This window comes from Aulostomus chinensis, chromosome 22, assembly GCF_037954235.1.
Source record: "Aulostomus chinensis isolate RoL2024-O1b breed Wild chromosome 22, RoL_Achi_v1.0, whole genome shotgun sequence".
Lineage (NCBI taxonomy): Eukaryota > Metazoa > Chordata > Actinopteri > Syngnathiformes > Aulostomidae > Aulostomus > Aulostomus chinensis.
The window spans coordinates 20,151,471-20,170,419 of NC_141341.1; the positions used below are offsets into that span (position 1 = coordinate 20,151,471).

Sequence of the window (18,949 nt, forward strand, 5' to 3'; positions counted from 1 at the left end):
ACACCGACCTGCAGGTGACCTTCTACCGCTCAACCATTGAGAGCCTGCTGACGTACAATGTGTCAGTGTGGCACTCCAGCTGCACTGAAGCTGACAGGAAGAGTCTGCAGAGAGTGACCAACACAGCACAAAAGATCATGGGATGCCCCCTGCCTGACTGAACCACCATCTACACCTCACACAGCCTTAACAAAGCCAAGAACATCATCAAGGACAGCACTCATCCTGCATTCCACCTATTCAACCTGTTGCCCTCTGGCAGGCGCTACAGGTCCATCCCAGCAAAGACAAACAGACTCAGGGACAGCTTCTTTCCCAAAGCTGTCACCATGCTCAATGCAAGCTTGCACTAAGGAACTGAAGTGCCTCCGCACAATTACGGGCACTATCTTTTCTTTTCCAGCACCAAATCTGCCAGCCTCCTACACAAAACCAGCTCAGGATGAAGACTGAAGTGTATAAGTCCCTCTATATGTATTGCACTATCACCAGGACTGTTCTGCCATGTTTGCACTGCAAATGCTGGGTCACCTCAATCTGTTGATGACACAGCCACCTTGAATCTGGTACTAGAATGTGCCTGTGCACCTGGATGCACCACAGCACCACCTAAAGCTGCTATCCACTCCCACATGTACCCACAGTGGGACTTGCACAAGCCTGTTTACAATTGTACAGTCTATGTACATGTCTTATATGTATAAGTATATGGCCTTATGTCTTTGCAGAGTCGATGTACAGTTATTTCAGTATTAGTCCTATAGTAGGTATAGTACTGTAAATATGTGTCTATGTATATTTTTCTATTTATATGTGCACATCCCAAGGAGCAGCGTTGCATCTCATTGTACCTGGTATCATGACAATAAAGGCATTCTATTCTATTCTATCTATGACTCTACCTACCCGAGTACATATCTATGACTCTACCTACTATATATATATATATATATACATATACATATATATATTCAAATTACTATACCAATCTGGACGCTTCCTCCCACCATCCAAAGACATGCAATTGGGGACTACAGGCTGATTGATACTCTAAATTGACCGTAAATATGAATGTGAGTGTGAATGGTTGTTCGTTTCTCTATGTTGGCCCTGCGATGGACTGGCGACCTGTCCAGGGTGAACCCCGCCTCTCGCCCGTTGACGCTGGGATAGGCTCCAGCCCCCCTACGACCCTTACTAGTAAGGAATAAGCGGAAGATGACGATGGAATAATAATAATAATATAATAATAACAACAATAATTATCATCATCCTCATCATCGTCTTTTCAATTCTAATTTGTACAATGTTTCAGAGCCTTTGGTTGGCAGCTCCATGAAAATATTACCAACATGAAATTATCTTTTAAATAATTACTACCATCCTTCTCGTACCCACTTATCTCGAATTCGGTTGATTAATTTCTTTCTAATGTCACCGTCGTCTTCTCCGTCCCCATGGTAACAACATCCAGTCGTCACTACGTCACCGCCGTGTTTTCCATTGTCCACATATCATGCTGCTAAAAGGAAATCTGCCGTGCTACTTATGCTAATTACGAACTCCAGAGTGAGTGCTTCTCTCGACATCTTTTCTCTGTGGCTATGTTGAATGTTGTGTGGTCGAATTTGCAAGCGCAGCGGTAAACTATCTTTATATCAGGCTCCAAATGCTGCACCTCCAATTAGCAGCTAGCAGGCTAAGCTAGCCCAGGTATGCTAGCGCTAGCTAAAATTGCTCGCTAATTTACAGATTTTTCCCCCTGTGTTCCGTATTTTCGCTCGTTCTTGTCAGTCAGATAACATAATCCCTACCTTGGACATGTGTTGAATGAGCTAAAAGCGTTTCGTGTTGGAACTTTGACGTAATACGTTGTCTACGGTGAGCGCTAGTGCTAGCTAGAATGAGGTTAGCGCTCTCGCTACCTTGAGACCTCAACGTGTGCTGCCTGAGCTGCAGTTGATGAGCCAGGAAGGTTGAATTGGTGACTGGCAGCACTCGTGATGGTGTGACACTCAGCCAACACCTGAGGAAGAACTGGGACAGCTGCAAAGCTTTTAGTGGGGCTCTCTGTTGCTAAAGGCCAGCCGTTAATGCACATGGGACACCGAAGTAGCTATTTGTTAGCATCACAGGTGTCCGTCACTTCTGTGGACACATCGATGCTGTTAGCATGCGATGTTTCTGAATCCTTGTCTACAAACAGTAGCACTGATAACGCCATCCAAGTCATACATGCTTTGACATAGCAGTGCTGCGACGCATTTTAATTTCCCATCGCAGTGCAGCCCAAGTGGTCTGATTCAAGTGACTGGAGAGTCTGACTGCAGACAGTCGAAGTCTGGGGATGAACTCTGCTGGAAGTCTAAAGTTTGACGGCGCCACTTGCAGTAGTGAGGGTCATGACGTAAAATCAGTGTCTCAATATATTGGAACTTGTTTCTTCAACAACACTATCAATAAAGTGTCGCACGTTCTTGTGTTAACATCTTATTCTTGCAAATTAATGTTACAGTGACTGTATTTTAGACGAGGTGACACTGGCAACGTTTCAGATTATGTTACAATGGGTATAATTCAGATGATTTTACAATGGCTACACTTCGGATGATGTTTTGATCGCTGTTTTTAAGGACATTTTTCAGTGGCTATTTGTCACAAGATGTGACAGTGGCTTAATTTCAAATATGTTACAATGGCTACATTTCACATGATGCTGCAGCCCCTATATTTCAGAGGATTTTATGATGGCTTGGCTGCATTTCAGATTATGTTACATTTTATGTTTCAGAAAGTGTTACAGTGGCTTTATTTCAGCAGATGTTACAGTGGATATAATTCAGATGATTTTACAATGGCTACATTTCGGATCATGTTATGATGGCTATGTTTCAGATCATTTTTCAGAAGCTACCTGTCAGAGGATGTTACAGTGGCTTTATTTCAAATATGTTACAATGGCTACATTTCTCATGATGCTACAGCCGCTATATTTCAGAGGATTTTATGAGGGCTAGGCTGCATTTCAGATTAGTTTATGGTTGCTATATGTCAGAAGATGTTAGAGTTGCTATATTACAGAAAATCTTGCAATGGCTGTATTTCAGCAGTGGTTACAGTGGCTGTATTTCAGAAATTTTTACAGTGGGTATTTTTAAGGACATGTTACGGTGGTTATAATTCAATAATGTTACAGTGGCTTTATTTTTGAAGACGCAACAGTTGGTATATTTAAGGAGATGTTACATTGGCTATCATTCAGATGATTTTACGATGGCTACATCTCAGATGATGTTACAGAGGCTATATTTAAGGAGATTTTCCAGTGGCTGTATTTCAGAAGCCATTATGGTGGCTTTATTTCTAAGTATGTCATGATGGCTACGTTTCACATGACGCTACAGCCGCTACATTTCAGAGGATGTTATGATGGCTAAGCTGTATTTCAGATGAGGTTAAAATGGCAGCATTTCAGATTATTTTATGGTTGCTATATTTCAGAAGATGTTAGAGTTGCTATATTATAGAAAATCTTGCAATGGCTGTATTTCAGAAGAGTTTACAGTGGCTGTATTTCAGAAGATGGTGTGATGACAGTACTTCAGATGGTGCCACATGTCAGATGATGTTATAGCGGCTGTATTTCAGAAGATGTTAATGGCAGCTGTATTTCAGATGTTCGCAGGACTTTGGACATTGTTTGACTTGGTAGGGAGCAAATAAAATTCTGGATGTTGTGACATCGTGCAGAAAAAGAGCCCTCCGTTTAAACAGTAGTCAATGAGATGTGAATGTGATAATGGAGCGACATATTTCTGTATGCCATTTAACAGTGAATGACCATCAGAAGAACTTTCATCAAATGGCGTATGATGCTTAAAGGGAGTTAGTGTTCTATTGCTGAGGGGTGTCTGGCTGTGGAGCATGAGTGATGTACTGTTGATGCTTTGTGCTGGTGGGGTGTCATTCATATCCACTGTAAAAAGATCTTCCTACCAGAGTGGGCGACCAGCGCAGGGTGGCAGGGTCTCAGGAGGCTCACATTAGAGAACAGGAGGTCATTAAATGAAGCCAGTATCCTGTTTTTTTGTTGTTTTTTTGGCATCTGATGAAATACAGAAATGTAGTAGTCATGACAGCTGAGACACAAAACTGCTGAAGTTAATTGAACACTTATCTAACACTAATGTGATAGTGTTGTGGAGGGTCTGCTCAAGTGCACTGTTGCACTTATTTTAGTAAAAATTACAACATATCAATAACATCCATAACAATAAAAACCTTGTTAAGAAAAGAGTGCAAAAGGACTTTTTATTGCACTTAACATTTATTCACAGATAGAAGAGAGAATGAACAAAATAAATCAGCAACGACAGTGCATTTTATAATCAGCCACATAAACACAATTGTATAAACCATTATTAATTGTAATTGCTTACTAGTAGCAACACTTTTCTATCACAAAATCACCAAATAGGTTAAACTCATTTAGGACCACTTCCTCCTTAGATAAGCAGGAATTCAAGGTTCCAGTGAGTTGAGGGAGTTGCGGGTTAGGGGCAGTGTTAGGAAGCATCACCATGGGCAGCCTCAGGCCAGACCTCAGTGTAAACTTACCTGTCTTTTGTATTTTCATATTGATCGAATGGATAACTGGGTCTTTATGGACTCAACGGCCTTAACAAGTGCTACCAGCTGGTGTGTATGCAGTCTCCATCTCACAGGTGTTGTTTTCTCATCTTTGTCTCATTTGTTTTCTGCATTAGTGGACCGTGGTTTGAAACGCCGGCAGGTGAAACCTCTTGCTGCCTCTCTCTTAGATGCCTTGGACTATGACAGTTCAGATGACAGTGACTTTGAAGTGGGAGATGCCTCAGGTAAGCACAGCCCTAAACACACACATGTATAGCATATATTTATTGTCTTCATTTCAATTCAAAGTTGAAAGGGTTTCAGGTGCAGTAGAAAATAAGATGTTAGTTATAGAGGAAATGTACACTGTCCATCAGCTGGGCAAGATACAGAAAGAGCCTCTGCGAAAACCAGTTCAGCTGTTTTTGGAAAACACTGGGTTTACTGTGTCTGATAAGGAACATCAAACACTGGTTGTCCATCAGAGAGTAATTGTTTGTTATAATGAACTTTAAGGAAATATTTGAGATGTTAAGCATATCAAGAACGCCTCCCATGTGTTACACTTTATCCTGTCAAAGGCCTGGTACTCTTGAAGGATCTTTTGACTTTGTTGCTGGGGTTGTGTGTTCTGACAGGATCTGACGGCACCGGTAACGGTAGTGATGAGGAAGGATCAAAAGTGAGTGCTGCGGGTTCCGGAAGTGAGTCAGACAATGCCGGGTCTGCAGATGACGGTATAGATGAGGAAGAGGCGAAAGACCTGGCTGCCGAGGACAACCTGACGGAAGATGAAGAGAGGATCAAACAGCAGCCCTCATCGGACAGCTCCACCAAAGACACCCCAGTCGTCAACCCTCCCAAAGGCAGGCGTAAGAGCAAGAAGCCGTCAGAGCCTGAGCCCGCTGCCACTGCTGACAGCGGGTCCACCTCAGCCTCTGGTGCTGGCAGTGTTAACACTGAGGAGTCACAGGCCGAGCCCAAGAAATGGAATTTTCGGAGAAACCGTCCGTTGCTGGACTTCACCACCATGGAGGAGCTGAACGAGATGGACGACTACGACAGCGAGGACGATAATGACTGGAGACCCACCGCAGGGAAGAAGAAAAGCAAGGCAGCTGCCCAGAAAGGGGGCACAGAGGAAGAGGACGGTGCCAGCGCAAGTGACGACGATGATGATGATAACGATGACGACGATGACGACGACGACGACGACGATGACGACGACGATGATGATGACGACGACGATGACGACAAGGAGGACGGCGAGGACAACAACAACAGTAGTAGTGATAGTGACAAGGAAGTGAAGAAGCCCAAGAAGAAATCCAAGAGTACCGGTGCTTTTGATGAGGAGCTGACAAATGACAGCATGTCCCAGGGAAAAGGCAACGAGGTGAGCCAGCCCGACTCACCGCTGACAGGACATCACTGCGCATGTGTCCTTTGTACTAAAGTACAGAGAAGAGCACAGATGTGATGTACTTTCTTACGCAGTAGTTATAAGTAATGCTGTCGTGATCCCAGAGGTTTGGCAGCCGATACCATCGCCAGTAGAGTTGTGCGATTCTCCAAACCCAATTAAATACCAAAGTAGAAAACAAACCTCCAATACACAACAACGCAGGGTACTATGCAGCCGTAGCTATTTTCTCCTTTCCTTTCCTTTCAGAGAAGCTTGATGGCTTTATTTGCCGGCTGGCTCTAAAAAGGCGTGAGAGCCAGGTGGACATCGATGGGCCGATACTTGTGTAGTGGTACTGGTGCACCTGCTGGCGATGTGTAGCGGTGTGAAAACAGTAAAGCAAAGAAAGAAGATACTTGGTGTCATTCAGACATTGTGTCATTACATAGTTTGACTGTCAAACATTCCCTTACATTCACACACGTTTATCTGCATTGGCTCCCCATCCAAGAGAAGCGTCATATTGTTTCCCTGAGGAGGCCCCATCTGTGAGTGTACCCGTCTGATTGCTACAGCTCTTTGTCATCTTCTCAATAATGAAACTGGTGTCTTTCAACACAGTCAGAGCAGCAAACAAAGGAACTGTTACTCATAATTATTTTCTATCTTGGTACTAAAAAATATACTGAACTAGAAACTTGAAGAGTTTGGTATTTGGCCTTCACAATGGCTTCTTTGTTTGGAGCTTCATAATATCAGGCGACAATAAGAGTCACAAATCACCGTATAATCCAGTGGATCCAGCAGAAGCTTCTGCCTTTGTTTGAATCAACTTAGCATCGTGTGCATGAGCACTGTAACCGCCAGGCGCCGGATCTTTGGTCAGAACAGAGTGGGGCCTTAATAAGTGGATTTACAATGACTCTGATTCCCAGGATGCCTTGCTGGATCGGTCCCAGTGCTGGAGCACTCAGCACATCCTCATCTGCTGCGTTTGTCTGGGAGACAACAGCGAGGACGCTGATGAGATCATCCAGTGTGACAACTGTGGTGTGACCGTGCACGAAGGTAAGCTGCACTTTGTCAGCCAACCAACCCTCCTCCTTGTTTATCACCTCCAACAGTCTCTACCTGGTTAACAAGTTCTGTGGTGCATTTACTTTTCATGCTCAGTCATCGGAGTGTGTTCTATATAAACAGATCGTGAGACATAAGCACCTCACGATGCCTAGACAGGTGTGAACTAGAGAACGACACCAGCGAACACATCCAGAGGAGAACTTGGCCGCTACCCACAGAAGGTGCTCTCAACCCAAAAGAACAACTGTTCAATACAAAACCCATGGTTCAGTATGCAAGTGTTATTTAGTAAAATGTTAGAAATGTTAAAATATTATATCTACTATGATAAATTGGTAGAGATCTTATAATAGTATGTGTTTAAGAACTGCAAACAGAACTGAACCAAAAACAGTGACTCTAAAGTGGTGATATGAACTGAGCCGTGGATTCAGGGAACCGTTTCACCCTTACTGAGAACAGTCTGTCCCGTCAGCTGCTAGTGATGCTAACTGATCAAATAACACCTCAGACCGGCACAGCTTTCAACCACTAATCTCAGGAAAACCAGATGAGCAGGTGAACACAAGATGCTTTGGTGAAATACATTTAACTTTGATAAAAAACCTACATGAATATAAATGGTCGAATATTTCTTGACTGTCAGACTCAGTAGAGAAGGAGGACACAAGCAGTCCTGGCTATTAGGGCTGTGCTGTTCAAGCCAAATTCTTATTCGATATTCACTGGGAACTATTCCACCTCCTATGGCGTGTGTAATGAGTGTGTGAGATGGTGCAGAGCAGCACTGAGAGTAAAGCAGGCGATCAGTAATGGACCATGGACGTAGCCAGTGTTCTGTTTAAGCTGCAGTTAGAGGCAAATAAATGCTCTAGTTTAGAAACCACCTCTACGTCACAACATTTCACTGATCAATTACTGGACCGCATTAACCAGCGCAACAGATGGAATGACTGGTTTGCGATGTTAGCAGTTCACCCCACACACCAATGAGATATTGATATTCAATGCACCTCTTGGTCCCAAAAGCAGACTTTTTATGGGTTATGCTCAAGGATTTCTACCTTATCCTAGTTTAGGCTCTTGGCGTGTGTTGGGGTTCGCTCCCATGTGATCTGGTACATCACTTGGTAACGTGATGTAGGCCACTGTTGAGGAGGAGGAAGCGGCTCAACCTGCCTGACAGTGTTTGTGTAGAACTCCCAAATAAAATGGGACATTTAGTCTTTATTGGATTCCTGCGAGCAGTAACTTCCTGTCGTGGGATTTATACCCCTATCTCTCTAGAAGTATGTTCACACTTAACACCCTTTATGCTGCTCATGCATCTTGTTTTGAGACCCTGTAAATCAATTAGAAAAGATGCTTCTCAGAAGCCTCTTTAAAACTCTGTAACAGAGGTTGAGGAGCAAAAAACATCCTGTTTCAGCCTCAGCTGAGAGCATCGTACTGCCTGGAAACAGGAATTCTCCCAGACGGCCACACTGATGACTGGCCATACGAAATTATTATTTCCTTTCTCTCACTCATTAAAGCAACAAAGGAGGCAGGCAGACCAAAGAGGCCTGGAGCCACAGCACAAAAAGCTTCCTCTCTCTTGTGCCAAAATGATTATTCAGGTTGTCCGTCTGCAGAAAATGAACATTCACAGCTTCGACTGGTATTTGCTGCTCTAGTGCACCAACGTGTGTGGTGGAATGGCTGTCTAGTAACCAAAGGGTCACTGGTCTGATTCTGATTCTCACTTCCCAGTTACTCAGTGTGTGTGTGTGTGTGTGTGTGTGTGTGTGTGTGTGTGTGAGTGTGAGAGCGAGAGAGAGATGAACATTGTCAAGCACTGTGACCACCCTAATGAAGGAAACGTTCTCAAAGATGGAGTTAATTCAGATACACTGGTTAGAGCCTCTGACGTGAAAATGTACTCTTTTGCAGGAGGGCGGAGCAATTTGTAAAAGTCTAATTGTGATTATTTTAGCTGGTATAGCAACATGGTTCACAATATTAGAAGTGGTGTTTGTGGGGATCTATGCCAACAATGATGCTGCATGCATGTGATGATCCTGCTGGCAGATCTTTGCAGGACAACAGCCCTTGATTTCAACACACATTTGGCCTTTCCTGCCCTCTGGATGTTGCACTTGGCCATATTGGGATCACTTCTGGCTGAGTAGGATATTGATACAAGACAGACAGATGGATGATATTATTCTAAATTTCTTCGAAAGTAAACTCCCACCGCAGTTCCAAATATTTCATTTCCATCTAAATTCACATTACACTTAACTTCCCTCCTGAAATAGTCCCTTCATTGCTTATATCTGAAGTGGTCATGGTTATATAATCCGTAATGTCATCACATTTCTTAAACTCTTGACTTCACTGTCTCTTTAGACTGTACATAATGCAGTTATGCCTCGCGAAATCCATTGTTTGAGCCTCTGGTCAAGCTTGGCTCAAGTAAAACGCTTTTATCATAAACCATCCATCTAAGTAGGCTGAGCTCATTCTCCAGCCTTCATTCTTGCAACATATTCAACCTCAATTTCAGCTTAAATGGAGTCGCAGTGTCTAATTGTTTCAACAAATCCTTTTCTGTCAATGAGGCTTTGAATTTCCCTTCCTTGTACATCGTTCAAAATGTTCCCATTCTGCTTCATGATCCTTGGTACACCCGCAAATTACTGGTTTGATTTGTGGTGTTTGGTATCACCACTCCTCCTTTGTGTTTCCCCAACTGCCTTTAACCACTCGGTATGAACCGTTATATGGTTCTATCCCAAGTCCTGGATTGTTTCTCAGGTGCATCAACTGGTCATGACTGAAATAAGTAAAGGCCTCCTGGAAGTTAGTTGATTCTTTTGATGCCTATTTGGGAACTGGGGTCCAATGGAAGTACAGTCCACCTCTCACCATTGCTCCCAATCTCCCAATCTACTTTTACATGGTTGGCCTCAAAACGTTTCTCAATTCTTTTTGTTGACGGGACTCGGAGGTACATCATTGTGTTTGACCCCACCTCAAATTATACATTTGTCATCTAGTTTTAGATTGAAAATACTAAAAGCTTATTGCCAGCATCTGTGTGTGTGCTAAATTCAATCTCTACCCCGAATAGTAACCAAACATCTGTAATAGGTGAGTTGATGTAGGACGGCTTGTGTCCAGGTCCTCCACGTAACAGATCACATCATTTGCAAAAAGCACAATGACGCAATCTTGACCCATAACTTTTATCCATCTAAAGTCTTTATTCTCCCTTGTCACCTGTGCCAAGGGCTCTATAAAGATTGCATACAGAGTCTGTGAAAGACAACATCCCTGTCTAGTGGAGCGCTCCAGTGTTATACTCTCCTTCAGGCTGCCATTCACTTTCATCCTTGCAGTTAGTCTTTGGTAGAGTGGTTTGATACACTGAATGGCTTTGCCATTTAGTCCAAATTTCCCAAGTACCTGAGACAGAAAAGCCCAGTTAAAACTGTCAAAGGCCTTTTCTGCATCAAGGCTGCTCTGATGTTATTACATTTAACATGTTGAGTGATAGGTCGCGTTCACCTGGTGTTATTCTTGGCTTGGCCTCCTCCAATGAAGCCAGTCTGGTCCTCATCTATGATATCTTTCAGAAAACGTTGATACCTTTTTTTCAGTAATTGAGGGATACAGTTCAGTACCAATACGGGCCTGAAAACTAAGCAAGTTCTTTCCCTTAAGAATCACGATATTAAAGCTTCATTCCAGGATGGTGGAAGGTCACCATTGTTAAGGATAAAATTAAATGAGGATTCAAATAACGGTACGAGTTGGTCTCTGAACGCTTTATACCTTTCAGATTGTAGGCCATCACTGCTCTTGGACTCATTTGTTTTCATTCTGCCTATTGCCTTTTCTATTGCTGTCTTTTTTTCGTAATTGGTGAAGTGAGGAGATCATTTTGCTCCTGTCCATAGCTGGGAAATCCAGTGTCTCTAAAAACATTCTCACCTAATCCGTGTCTGCAGACCAAGACTGACTATGCAGTTTTCACAATTATTCCTGAACATCGTTTCTATCTCTTGGGTTCATATTAGATGAGTGTCAACTTTGTCATTTAGCTAAGTGCAGGTACAGAGGCAATGAAATACAGGTGACATCCAACCAGAGGTGCAAAAGAAGCATTAAATACCAACGTGCTGGTGGAGTACAGTTGAGTGCTGTGCAGTAATGTAGCCAGTAGAGACCGAGTTATTTAATCAGCAGAGGTTATCCAGATGATGTGTTCAGTGACAGATAAGAAGTATAGAGGGTTACGTATACACACACACACACACTCACACATATATAATTGATAAACAGTTTTTTTTTTATTTTCGGTCTTCTTGGAACCTCATTGAATGGGCTCCCAGTGTCAGTGGCGCTGGTACCGTTCCTGTGTCTAAATAACACCATGACCAACACCAGAAACACCCGATAACAACACCACCATCCACACAGAACCACCCTAAATCCATTCAGGACTGAATGTATAACTTGAGTGAACCAAGTTTGATAGAAACCCTCAGAGCACATAGATTCTGTAAAGCTGTTTGAGAGGACAGGACCAGGGTCTGCAGGGCTTAACCCATTAATGTAGCAAATGCCTGTGAGAAAAAAGGATAATCATATAACTTAGCAGCAATGAATTTCTTGAGAAAAGAATTTTCAAAAATAAAGACAATAATTCATTGTTTGTTTTCACAAGTTCCATCGTCGTTGATATCGGACCCACCGGTCTGGATAGCTGCTCCTCCTCTTCAGTACCTGCTGCAGGACAATCAGTCGTTCTGACAGTTTTCTTACATTCTATTCTACAGACCGCATCATTATTTTGACAAACCATTGAATGATTTCTGATCTGCGGGACAGTATTATACACCCTTTCTGAAAAGGTGTTCTTATAAGATGTTCCTTCATTTTAGGGATCACAAACGGCCTCATTTAAGGTTAAAACAGTGTCGCCCAAAGAAGGATATCTGAGGTCAAGATGAGAGATGAGCTGTCAGAATGTGGAGCTCATACGAGTCAGTCTCACGCCTCAAGTTGTTTTCTTTGTTCTCATGTTTGTACCGCTTTCCAGAAGCCATCCTTCACTCTCACATGAGAGGTGAGGCTGACATGAAAGGCAGACACAGCAGACCTGCGTGAGAGATCAAAAGTTGGAATGAGCACAGTCCTCAAAGCAAGGGTCTACCAAGGGCACGTACATGGAGGTGTGCTGCTCTCTCCGACCGGTCGGCCTTTTGATGATCGGCATCTCAGCAAGCGTAGAGGCTGACATTATGTCCCAAAGTTGTGCCTCTACTTTTATTTGCTCTGACCGTAAATGCCAAAGAGGGTCCCTTTGTCATTTATTAATGTGTTGAGGTCTCCTGGTTTTGTCTCATATTCAGCAGTCTGTAGATTCGGTTCTCTTAATAAGTCAGAAAAGGGCATCAGTTCCCACCTCCCAGTGATTGGCTGCTGTAGGAAAGGTTAATATTACATCACCACTTACCAGCAAGCTGCAGTCTCCTCAGTTACTTGAATGCAAATAAATGGAGTCTCACTGGCATATAAAACTACTGTTAATGTACTTACCTGAATGTGCTAGCCTGGCACTCGGACTGAATTGCGTTTCGTTTCTCTTCTTATTCGGCCTGACCAGGCTCCCATTGCAGCTCTTTTCTGAGATGGGCGTGGCTGAAGACGGAGTCCTCATTGGTGACCAATCACATTTGGTGTCACTATCGAGTGATACTGGTCAGCTAGTGTAAACCGAGCAGAGAGAAATTGGAACAGTAATAATGTTATAAATATTTCATGAATTTTATCCCACTTGCAGGACCTCAGATCTCATATTTGACATCCACGGATATTCTAACCCTTCTTAAGACTGTTATTGGCCACAGACTGTCAGCTTCATCTGCCTGGTTAAAGGCAAGTGATGATGCCCAGTTAGCAAGGTGAGGAGTCGGCATGCTGGCTGCAGCCAGTACCGCCACCAAACACAGCCCCATGTTGACAAATCATCCTGATATTCACAGCTAGCTCAGGTGTCGCCTGCGGTGAATAAGCCCGAGCAATACCCAAATTTGTTTTAGGAAAAAACTAAATCTAATTTAGCTAACGTTCCCCGCGAACAGGTTTGGCTAGGATTTGAATGTCTCACTGGTTGGGAGCTCCCGATACCACCAGTGTTTGTTTTTTTCATAGTGTGCTGGGATCATGATGATGTTCAGAACAGAAGCCTTTCCTTTCTTTTCAGTAAGAATTGCAGTTCCCGATGGCAGGGTTGTAACCAGGGAACAGTCGCTTGGTTTGTATTTAATGCTTTCCATCAGGGACAGACAGAGAGAAAGCACCTGAGAGTCCAAATCTCTCAGGTGTCATCGACTGATTTTCCTTCAAACTTTTCCTAGATGTGCTAAGGAGAAAACCAAAGACATCCCCTTAAAGAAACGCCCTCAATGTTAGTGTTGTTGTGTTTTTAGAGCAGTTATTCAGAGTCTTTTCAAAACAGCTTCAGTAGCAACATCAATCATCATGAATTCATTAAGTTCAACATATCATTTTTATAGTTGGCCAAATGAATAAACATTCTGCTGCCAAGTTCTTGGGCCCGCTTCGATCAATCCAGTAATCCTCCTGTCATGAAGATTACAGTCTTTATTGAAAAGAGGTGTTGGATCATTTCAGTGGTCCTTTTATAGTGCTGTTGAACTGCATGGTGTTAAAATGACAGCTCCCCTTGTAATTTATATAAATGGACAGACTGTGCAACACCTCCCAGTATACCCTTGGATGGTTCAACTGTACCTCATACAGCCCGTCACCTCCTATGAAGACGTATATTTCAAAGAACTGGCTACAAATAACGCTGCATTTTTATACAACAGATCTAAAATGTCCTAAAACAGCAGGCCAACATGTGTGTCACAAACAGGAGTGAATGGTGGTTTGTTGGGGACTATTTTCAGTCAATCTTGTGAATCAATCCAATATTTCTGGTCGCCAGATGCAGGTGATGTCATGTGGTGGCGGGTGAATTAACCAGGTAAATAATACCTGAATAGCCAGTCCACTTGTTTTTCCCTCGGAGACCCAAGCAGTTAGCAGCTCGTAGTCGCGAACCAAAAATGAATTGAAATGTTTTTTTATAAACAACAAACCAATTGATGGGATGCGTCTGTTCCAAATATTGATGTTTCGAGGGCCGGCTTCATTGATTACATCAGCTGTGGTGTAAACAAGGACACACGGGATTTGCTGTGTCTAGAATGGGATGTGTTTGAACGTAACATTCAGCATAAGTGTTGTATTTTTTGGGGGGGGGGGGGTATAACTGGGGGTGTTGCTGGCTGTAGGTAGATCATTAGCATGAGACGTATCCAGTCTGAATTCATGAGCCACCCAGGCGCTCCACGTTGTTAACAAAGAGGACGCAGTAACCTGTGGTATCAGCCGCTCACTTTAGGAGACATTCAGTCTTTGGCAAATGAAACATCATTTCTATCAAATCTGAGTGGAGTTCAAAGTACTTCTCTGGATTCAGTCAAGCTTGCCCCTTCTTTTTCCTGCCAAGCTCGTCATTTCTGACAAGGATAATCTTTCCCCCAGGGATTATCAAGTTATCCTGTAGTCATCACTTTTTGTCAGCTTAGCGCATATTAGCCAGCAACCCATGGCTTAACGGTTGAGCTTTGTATCTCAGTTCAAAAGGAACACCGAAGATTGTGCCACGGTTCAGGCATAAGTCAGTTAAACCAGCATGGTGGTCGTTTACAACCCCGGTTCCACAGTTCAAAGCTCGAGCTGTGAGGATGAAGCATCCAACTGTTGCCAAAGGTATTCCAGTAATACCTTTTTTAAGAAAATAAATGTTGAGTGGATCAAGCAGGGCATTACCTCCTGGCCTCGCTGCATTCTGTGGAGGAATTGAGGCAGAAATAGAGATAGTCGGTTATGTTTACACGTGTGATGGTTAGAGTCTAAGACCTTCTGTCATTCCGAAGGTCAGGTCAGACCTCGACTAGGACTTAATTGCTCAGTCGGTTTCTTGACTGGCTTTGAGCTGATCTCACAAAAACCAGACGGTCCTGAACACAGAGCCCTTAGTGTTTGAGGAGAAGAGTTCAGAAGTGGTGAAACACCAGGACACACAGCAGATGGTCTCTCAATCACAAAGGACATCCACCCACCAAACAAAGTGTAGAGCTGAATAAACAACTCTGCTCCGTTGTTTGCTTTCCATCGGCTGCCCGACTCCCCAGTGCGGTGCATGGTGACGGGCATGCTGAACATCCAGCTTCTCATTTGTGAGTCTTTCCCATTTCTCAAAAAGCCTGAAGGCTGGTTGACTGAATTAGAAGTTAGAGTGTTATCTCCCCAGTGGAGGCAGAGCACTGATTGGTGCCCTCATTGGTAGTGACGAGCACACTTGCCTGGTGTAATAGCTGCCACAGAAACCACATCAGCCAAGTAATTGTTTAGGTAACCTCAGAAAATTAAGAGGACAACATAAAAATGTTTTTGCTTGGCCTCTTCTTGCTTCTCTCAGGCTACATTTTTAATCAAATGTTCAATTAGTGGCACTGCAGTGTCACAATAGATTGCCAGTTTTTGACCCGAGCAGACCTGGCCAGTTTTACTTTCTTTGTCTTCTACTTGGACCTGAGATGGTCAGATGAATACAGGACACTTCTCTCAATGCTGATTGATCCGGCGCTGTCCGAAACCTGAGTTTAATTGTGGCTGACAATGAAGGTGTCTCCCAGATCCTAGCATAACCAAATTTCTCTGGAACTTCGTGTCACAAATCGACGAAGTGGCAGTGCAGGGTTAAGCTGACCAGCCTGAATCCATCCAGCCACGTGTTCATTTTTGTCCCCTGAAGTGCTGTGTGTTTCTTTATCTTCAGTCAGACGGAGATGTGGACCGTCAGCAGATGTGGGGTTTCAGCACGTATTGAGGGCTGCATTCAGTCTTGTCGGGTGTTGATCTGTTGACTTGTTGGTTTACTCAGGAATTGCTGTCGTAAATGACAGGATTACTCAGGCATCGTACCCTGTCAGATTTAAAGTTTATTACAGCCATTCTTTGTGGATGACTTCTCTCTGCATCAATGTGTATGAACACAGCAACTTAGCTAAAGAAGTGAGACAGGTCAAAGGTCAGATCACGTAGTTTACAACTTATCTGGAAGAGAAAAGGAAGGGGAACAGTGAGTATGGCACAAGCTGCTGGTTTAACTCTGATCCCCTGTAAATGGAATTTAAAGCCTCCTTCACCTCCTTACTTCTCACTTCATCTCCATCTCCGTGTCATCAGCAGGGATACGTGAGAGTTCTGGTCAGTATCCAATGAGCTGATATTCTTATGGCCGTTAGCCAGTTATGAACAGTGTTGATGTAAGAGTATACCACACTAGTTGGTTTGATATTTACATCTTGTACAAACATACAAAGATAAGCTTTGTGAATTTATCATTTTTCTTTACAGCCCATGAATCAAATATTTACTGCATTGTTTCCATCTTAAGTAACAGAAGATGAGGAAAGAAGAAAGACCTTTAGCAAAACTGGGTTGATTTAAATAATATTTGCATTGGTCTGATATTTGTGATATGACCAAGATCGGCTGAAGCTGATGACATGCAGATATTATTGTGCATCTGGGTAACTTTAAACTAAACTACAGAGACATCACGAGTAGGAGAGAGGACCTCAATCACCATGTTTTTTTCTTCCTGCTCACAGCATCATTGGCTTGATAAACTAAATGCTGCTACCTTGTTGCTCTGTTGTGGTTCTCCTCTCGCTGTCACCCTGGAAACATGATAACTTGTAAACCTACACCACAGCTGGGTACGGCCATCTTGCCCCCCACCCAAAAACACGCCTCGATGGCTGCTGTCGTCATCGCTGCAAGTTCCTCTGACAAACGAGAATCTCTGTTCTGCCCTCCAGTTTTACCTGCACTTCATTTCTAACAAAACTCAGAAAAGACATTTAGAAAAGTCAGGAGCAGAGATAATATTCTTCGGTTTTTTAAAACATTTTAAATAATATTCCAACTATCAAAAACATTCTGACACATCCCTAATAGTTTGTGAATGGAAAACTGAATAGCCAGTGCCACATAGAAGTCCCACAGGGCACTGAGTTACTCAGTTGATGGCAAAATTAAAATTACCTGAATTTTTGTTGCAGTTTTTCATGTCAAGCCTTTTACTTTAGGCACCAAACTATAGTGTCATTACTAGTATTGATAACCATTCTTATCCATTAGCAGCATTGCTATCAATAAAAAAATCGTAATATGAAATCCTCCCTGTACATCAAAGTGATATTTCAACCATGAACTGTAAGTTGCTTTTCAAGAACTTACAAATACTTTTTTCACTGCTGAATTCGATCTTTGTCACCCAAGAATGCAGAAAGAGCCGGCCATCCGGAGCGTTGAAGCCCTGGGGTACTGTATGCTTGTTCTGTAGTCCACATCATCTTCACCCCGCCGTGCGCTCTGTAGTCAGCAAACATTTGGATTTGACTTCAAAGCAGCGACAATGCAGCACTCTTGTTTGTGGCTTGTCCGCGGCCGTGCTGATAGTAACAGTACTGTTGAACCAACTCACTTACACTCTTCCAAGAGAAGCTAAAGACGAGAGACTGGCTCTTTCCACATCCTGGAGTCATGAAGAAGTGACACAAATATTTTAGTGAGCTTAAAGCCCCTTTTTGTCAGCACTTGAAAGGCAAAATAGTCTGTTTGGGTGAAGTATCAGTTGACGTAGGATATGGCTTGTTTTGGGCTCCAAACGTCTTGCAGGCCACTGGTGCAGGCTCCTCCCCTCAGAGCTGCCCACTTGGTCAAATATACTCTTAAATTACCAATCAGAATTAAAAGTTCATATCAGTAAAATTGTTTGTAAATAGATGGGATGAGTTTTTTGAGAAATCAGACTCTCTTGTGACCGTCAGAATGGGTTCAGGATCAGCATCATCGACAGCAGCCGTGGATTTAGTAGAAGACACAGTGACAGCCACAGACAGGAAACAGCACGCTGGCAGCAGTGTGTTTATAGACCAACGCCAAGCACTTGACATCATCCATTCCACTCCACCTCAGAATTAGAACAATATGGCATGAGAGGGCACAGGAAGCTAAGATGCCGTGGTATTTGACTACAGCCTTCAGGTTAGGGGCCGAGGAGTTTCTCCTTAATATAAATGACACTTGTACAGTATCAAAGACGCTGAGATGAGTTTGCTGATGACACAAACGTCTGTTGTTCAGGGACTAACATGACGGTAGAAAGTGAACTGATCAGGTGAAAAAAATGGTTGCATATTAGCAAATTATCTTAAAAGAAAGATTGACAAAATTGCTTTTTAATCAAAGAGTGTATATGCTTTTAAATCATCGGGAGTGATTTGAGACCAGAAACTAGGCTGTAAGCCACATCCAGAACATAGTAAACACGTGTGCCATATTGTGTCAGAGTTTGGGAGAATGCATAAACACGGAGCCTCAGAAACAAGCTGTTAGATTCATGATTCAACTGTCAGTTTTAATTTACGAATTACTTCAGTGAAATTAATGAAATTGTTATTATTATTATTATTGTCTGTAGAATCTTGCAGTCTAAAGTGAGTAGATGCTGTCTATATAAAGACACTGAACCAAGCTAAAGGGAAAAGCTTGTCAAACTAAGAAAGAGAGAGGAGGATCTAAGATGAGACGGCGTAGAGAGAGAGAGCGAACGTCAGGAAGAGATGGACGTCCAGCTGTGGAACGGCTTTCATGGTGACCTGATGAGTGCTGTCTAGCACTTTGTCAAGG

General features: G+C 43.0%; 1 protein-coding gene across 3 annotated transcripts in view; it reads left to right on the forward strand.

Moving 5' to 3' along the window:
- Nucleotides 1–1,477: 1,477 nt before the first annotated feature.
- phf14 (PHD finger protein 14) overlaps nt 1,478–18,949 on the forward strand; it is a 74,060-nt gene continuing 56,588 nt past the window's right edge. For all 3 annotated transcript variants that reach the window (XM_086193619.1, XM_086193620.1, XM_086193621.1), the window contains exons 1-4: nt 1,478–1,569; nt 4,767–4,877; nt 5,271–6,028; nt 6,973–7,105. In XM_086193619.1, coding sequence (XP_086049745.1) covers nt 1,569; nt 4,767–4,877; nt 5,271–6,028; nt 6,973–7,105 — 1,003 coding nt within the window. In that variant the 5' untranslated portion in view covers nt 1,478–1,568. The remainder of the gene's footprint in view (nt 1,570–4,766; nt 4,878–5,270; nt 6,029–6,972; nt 7,106–18,949) is intronic.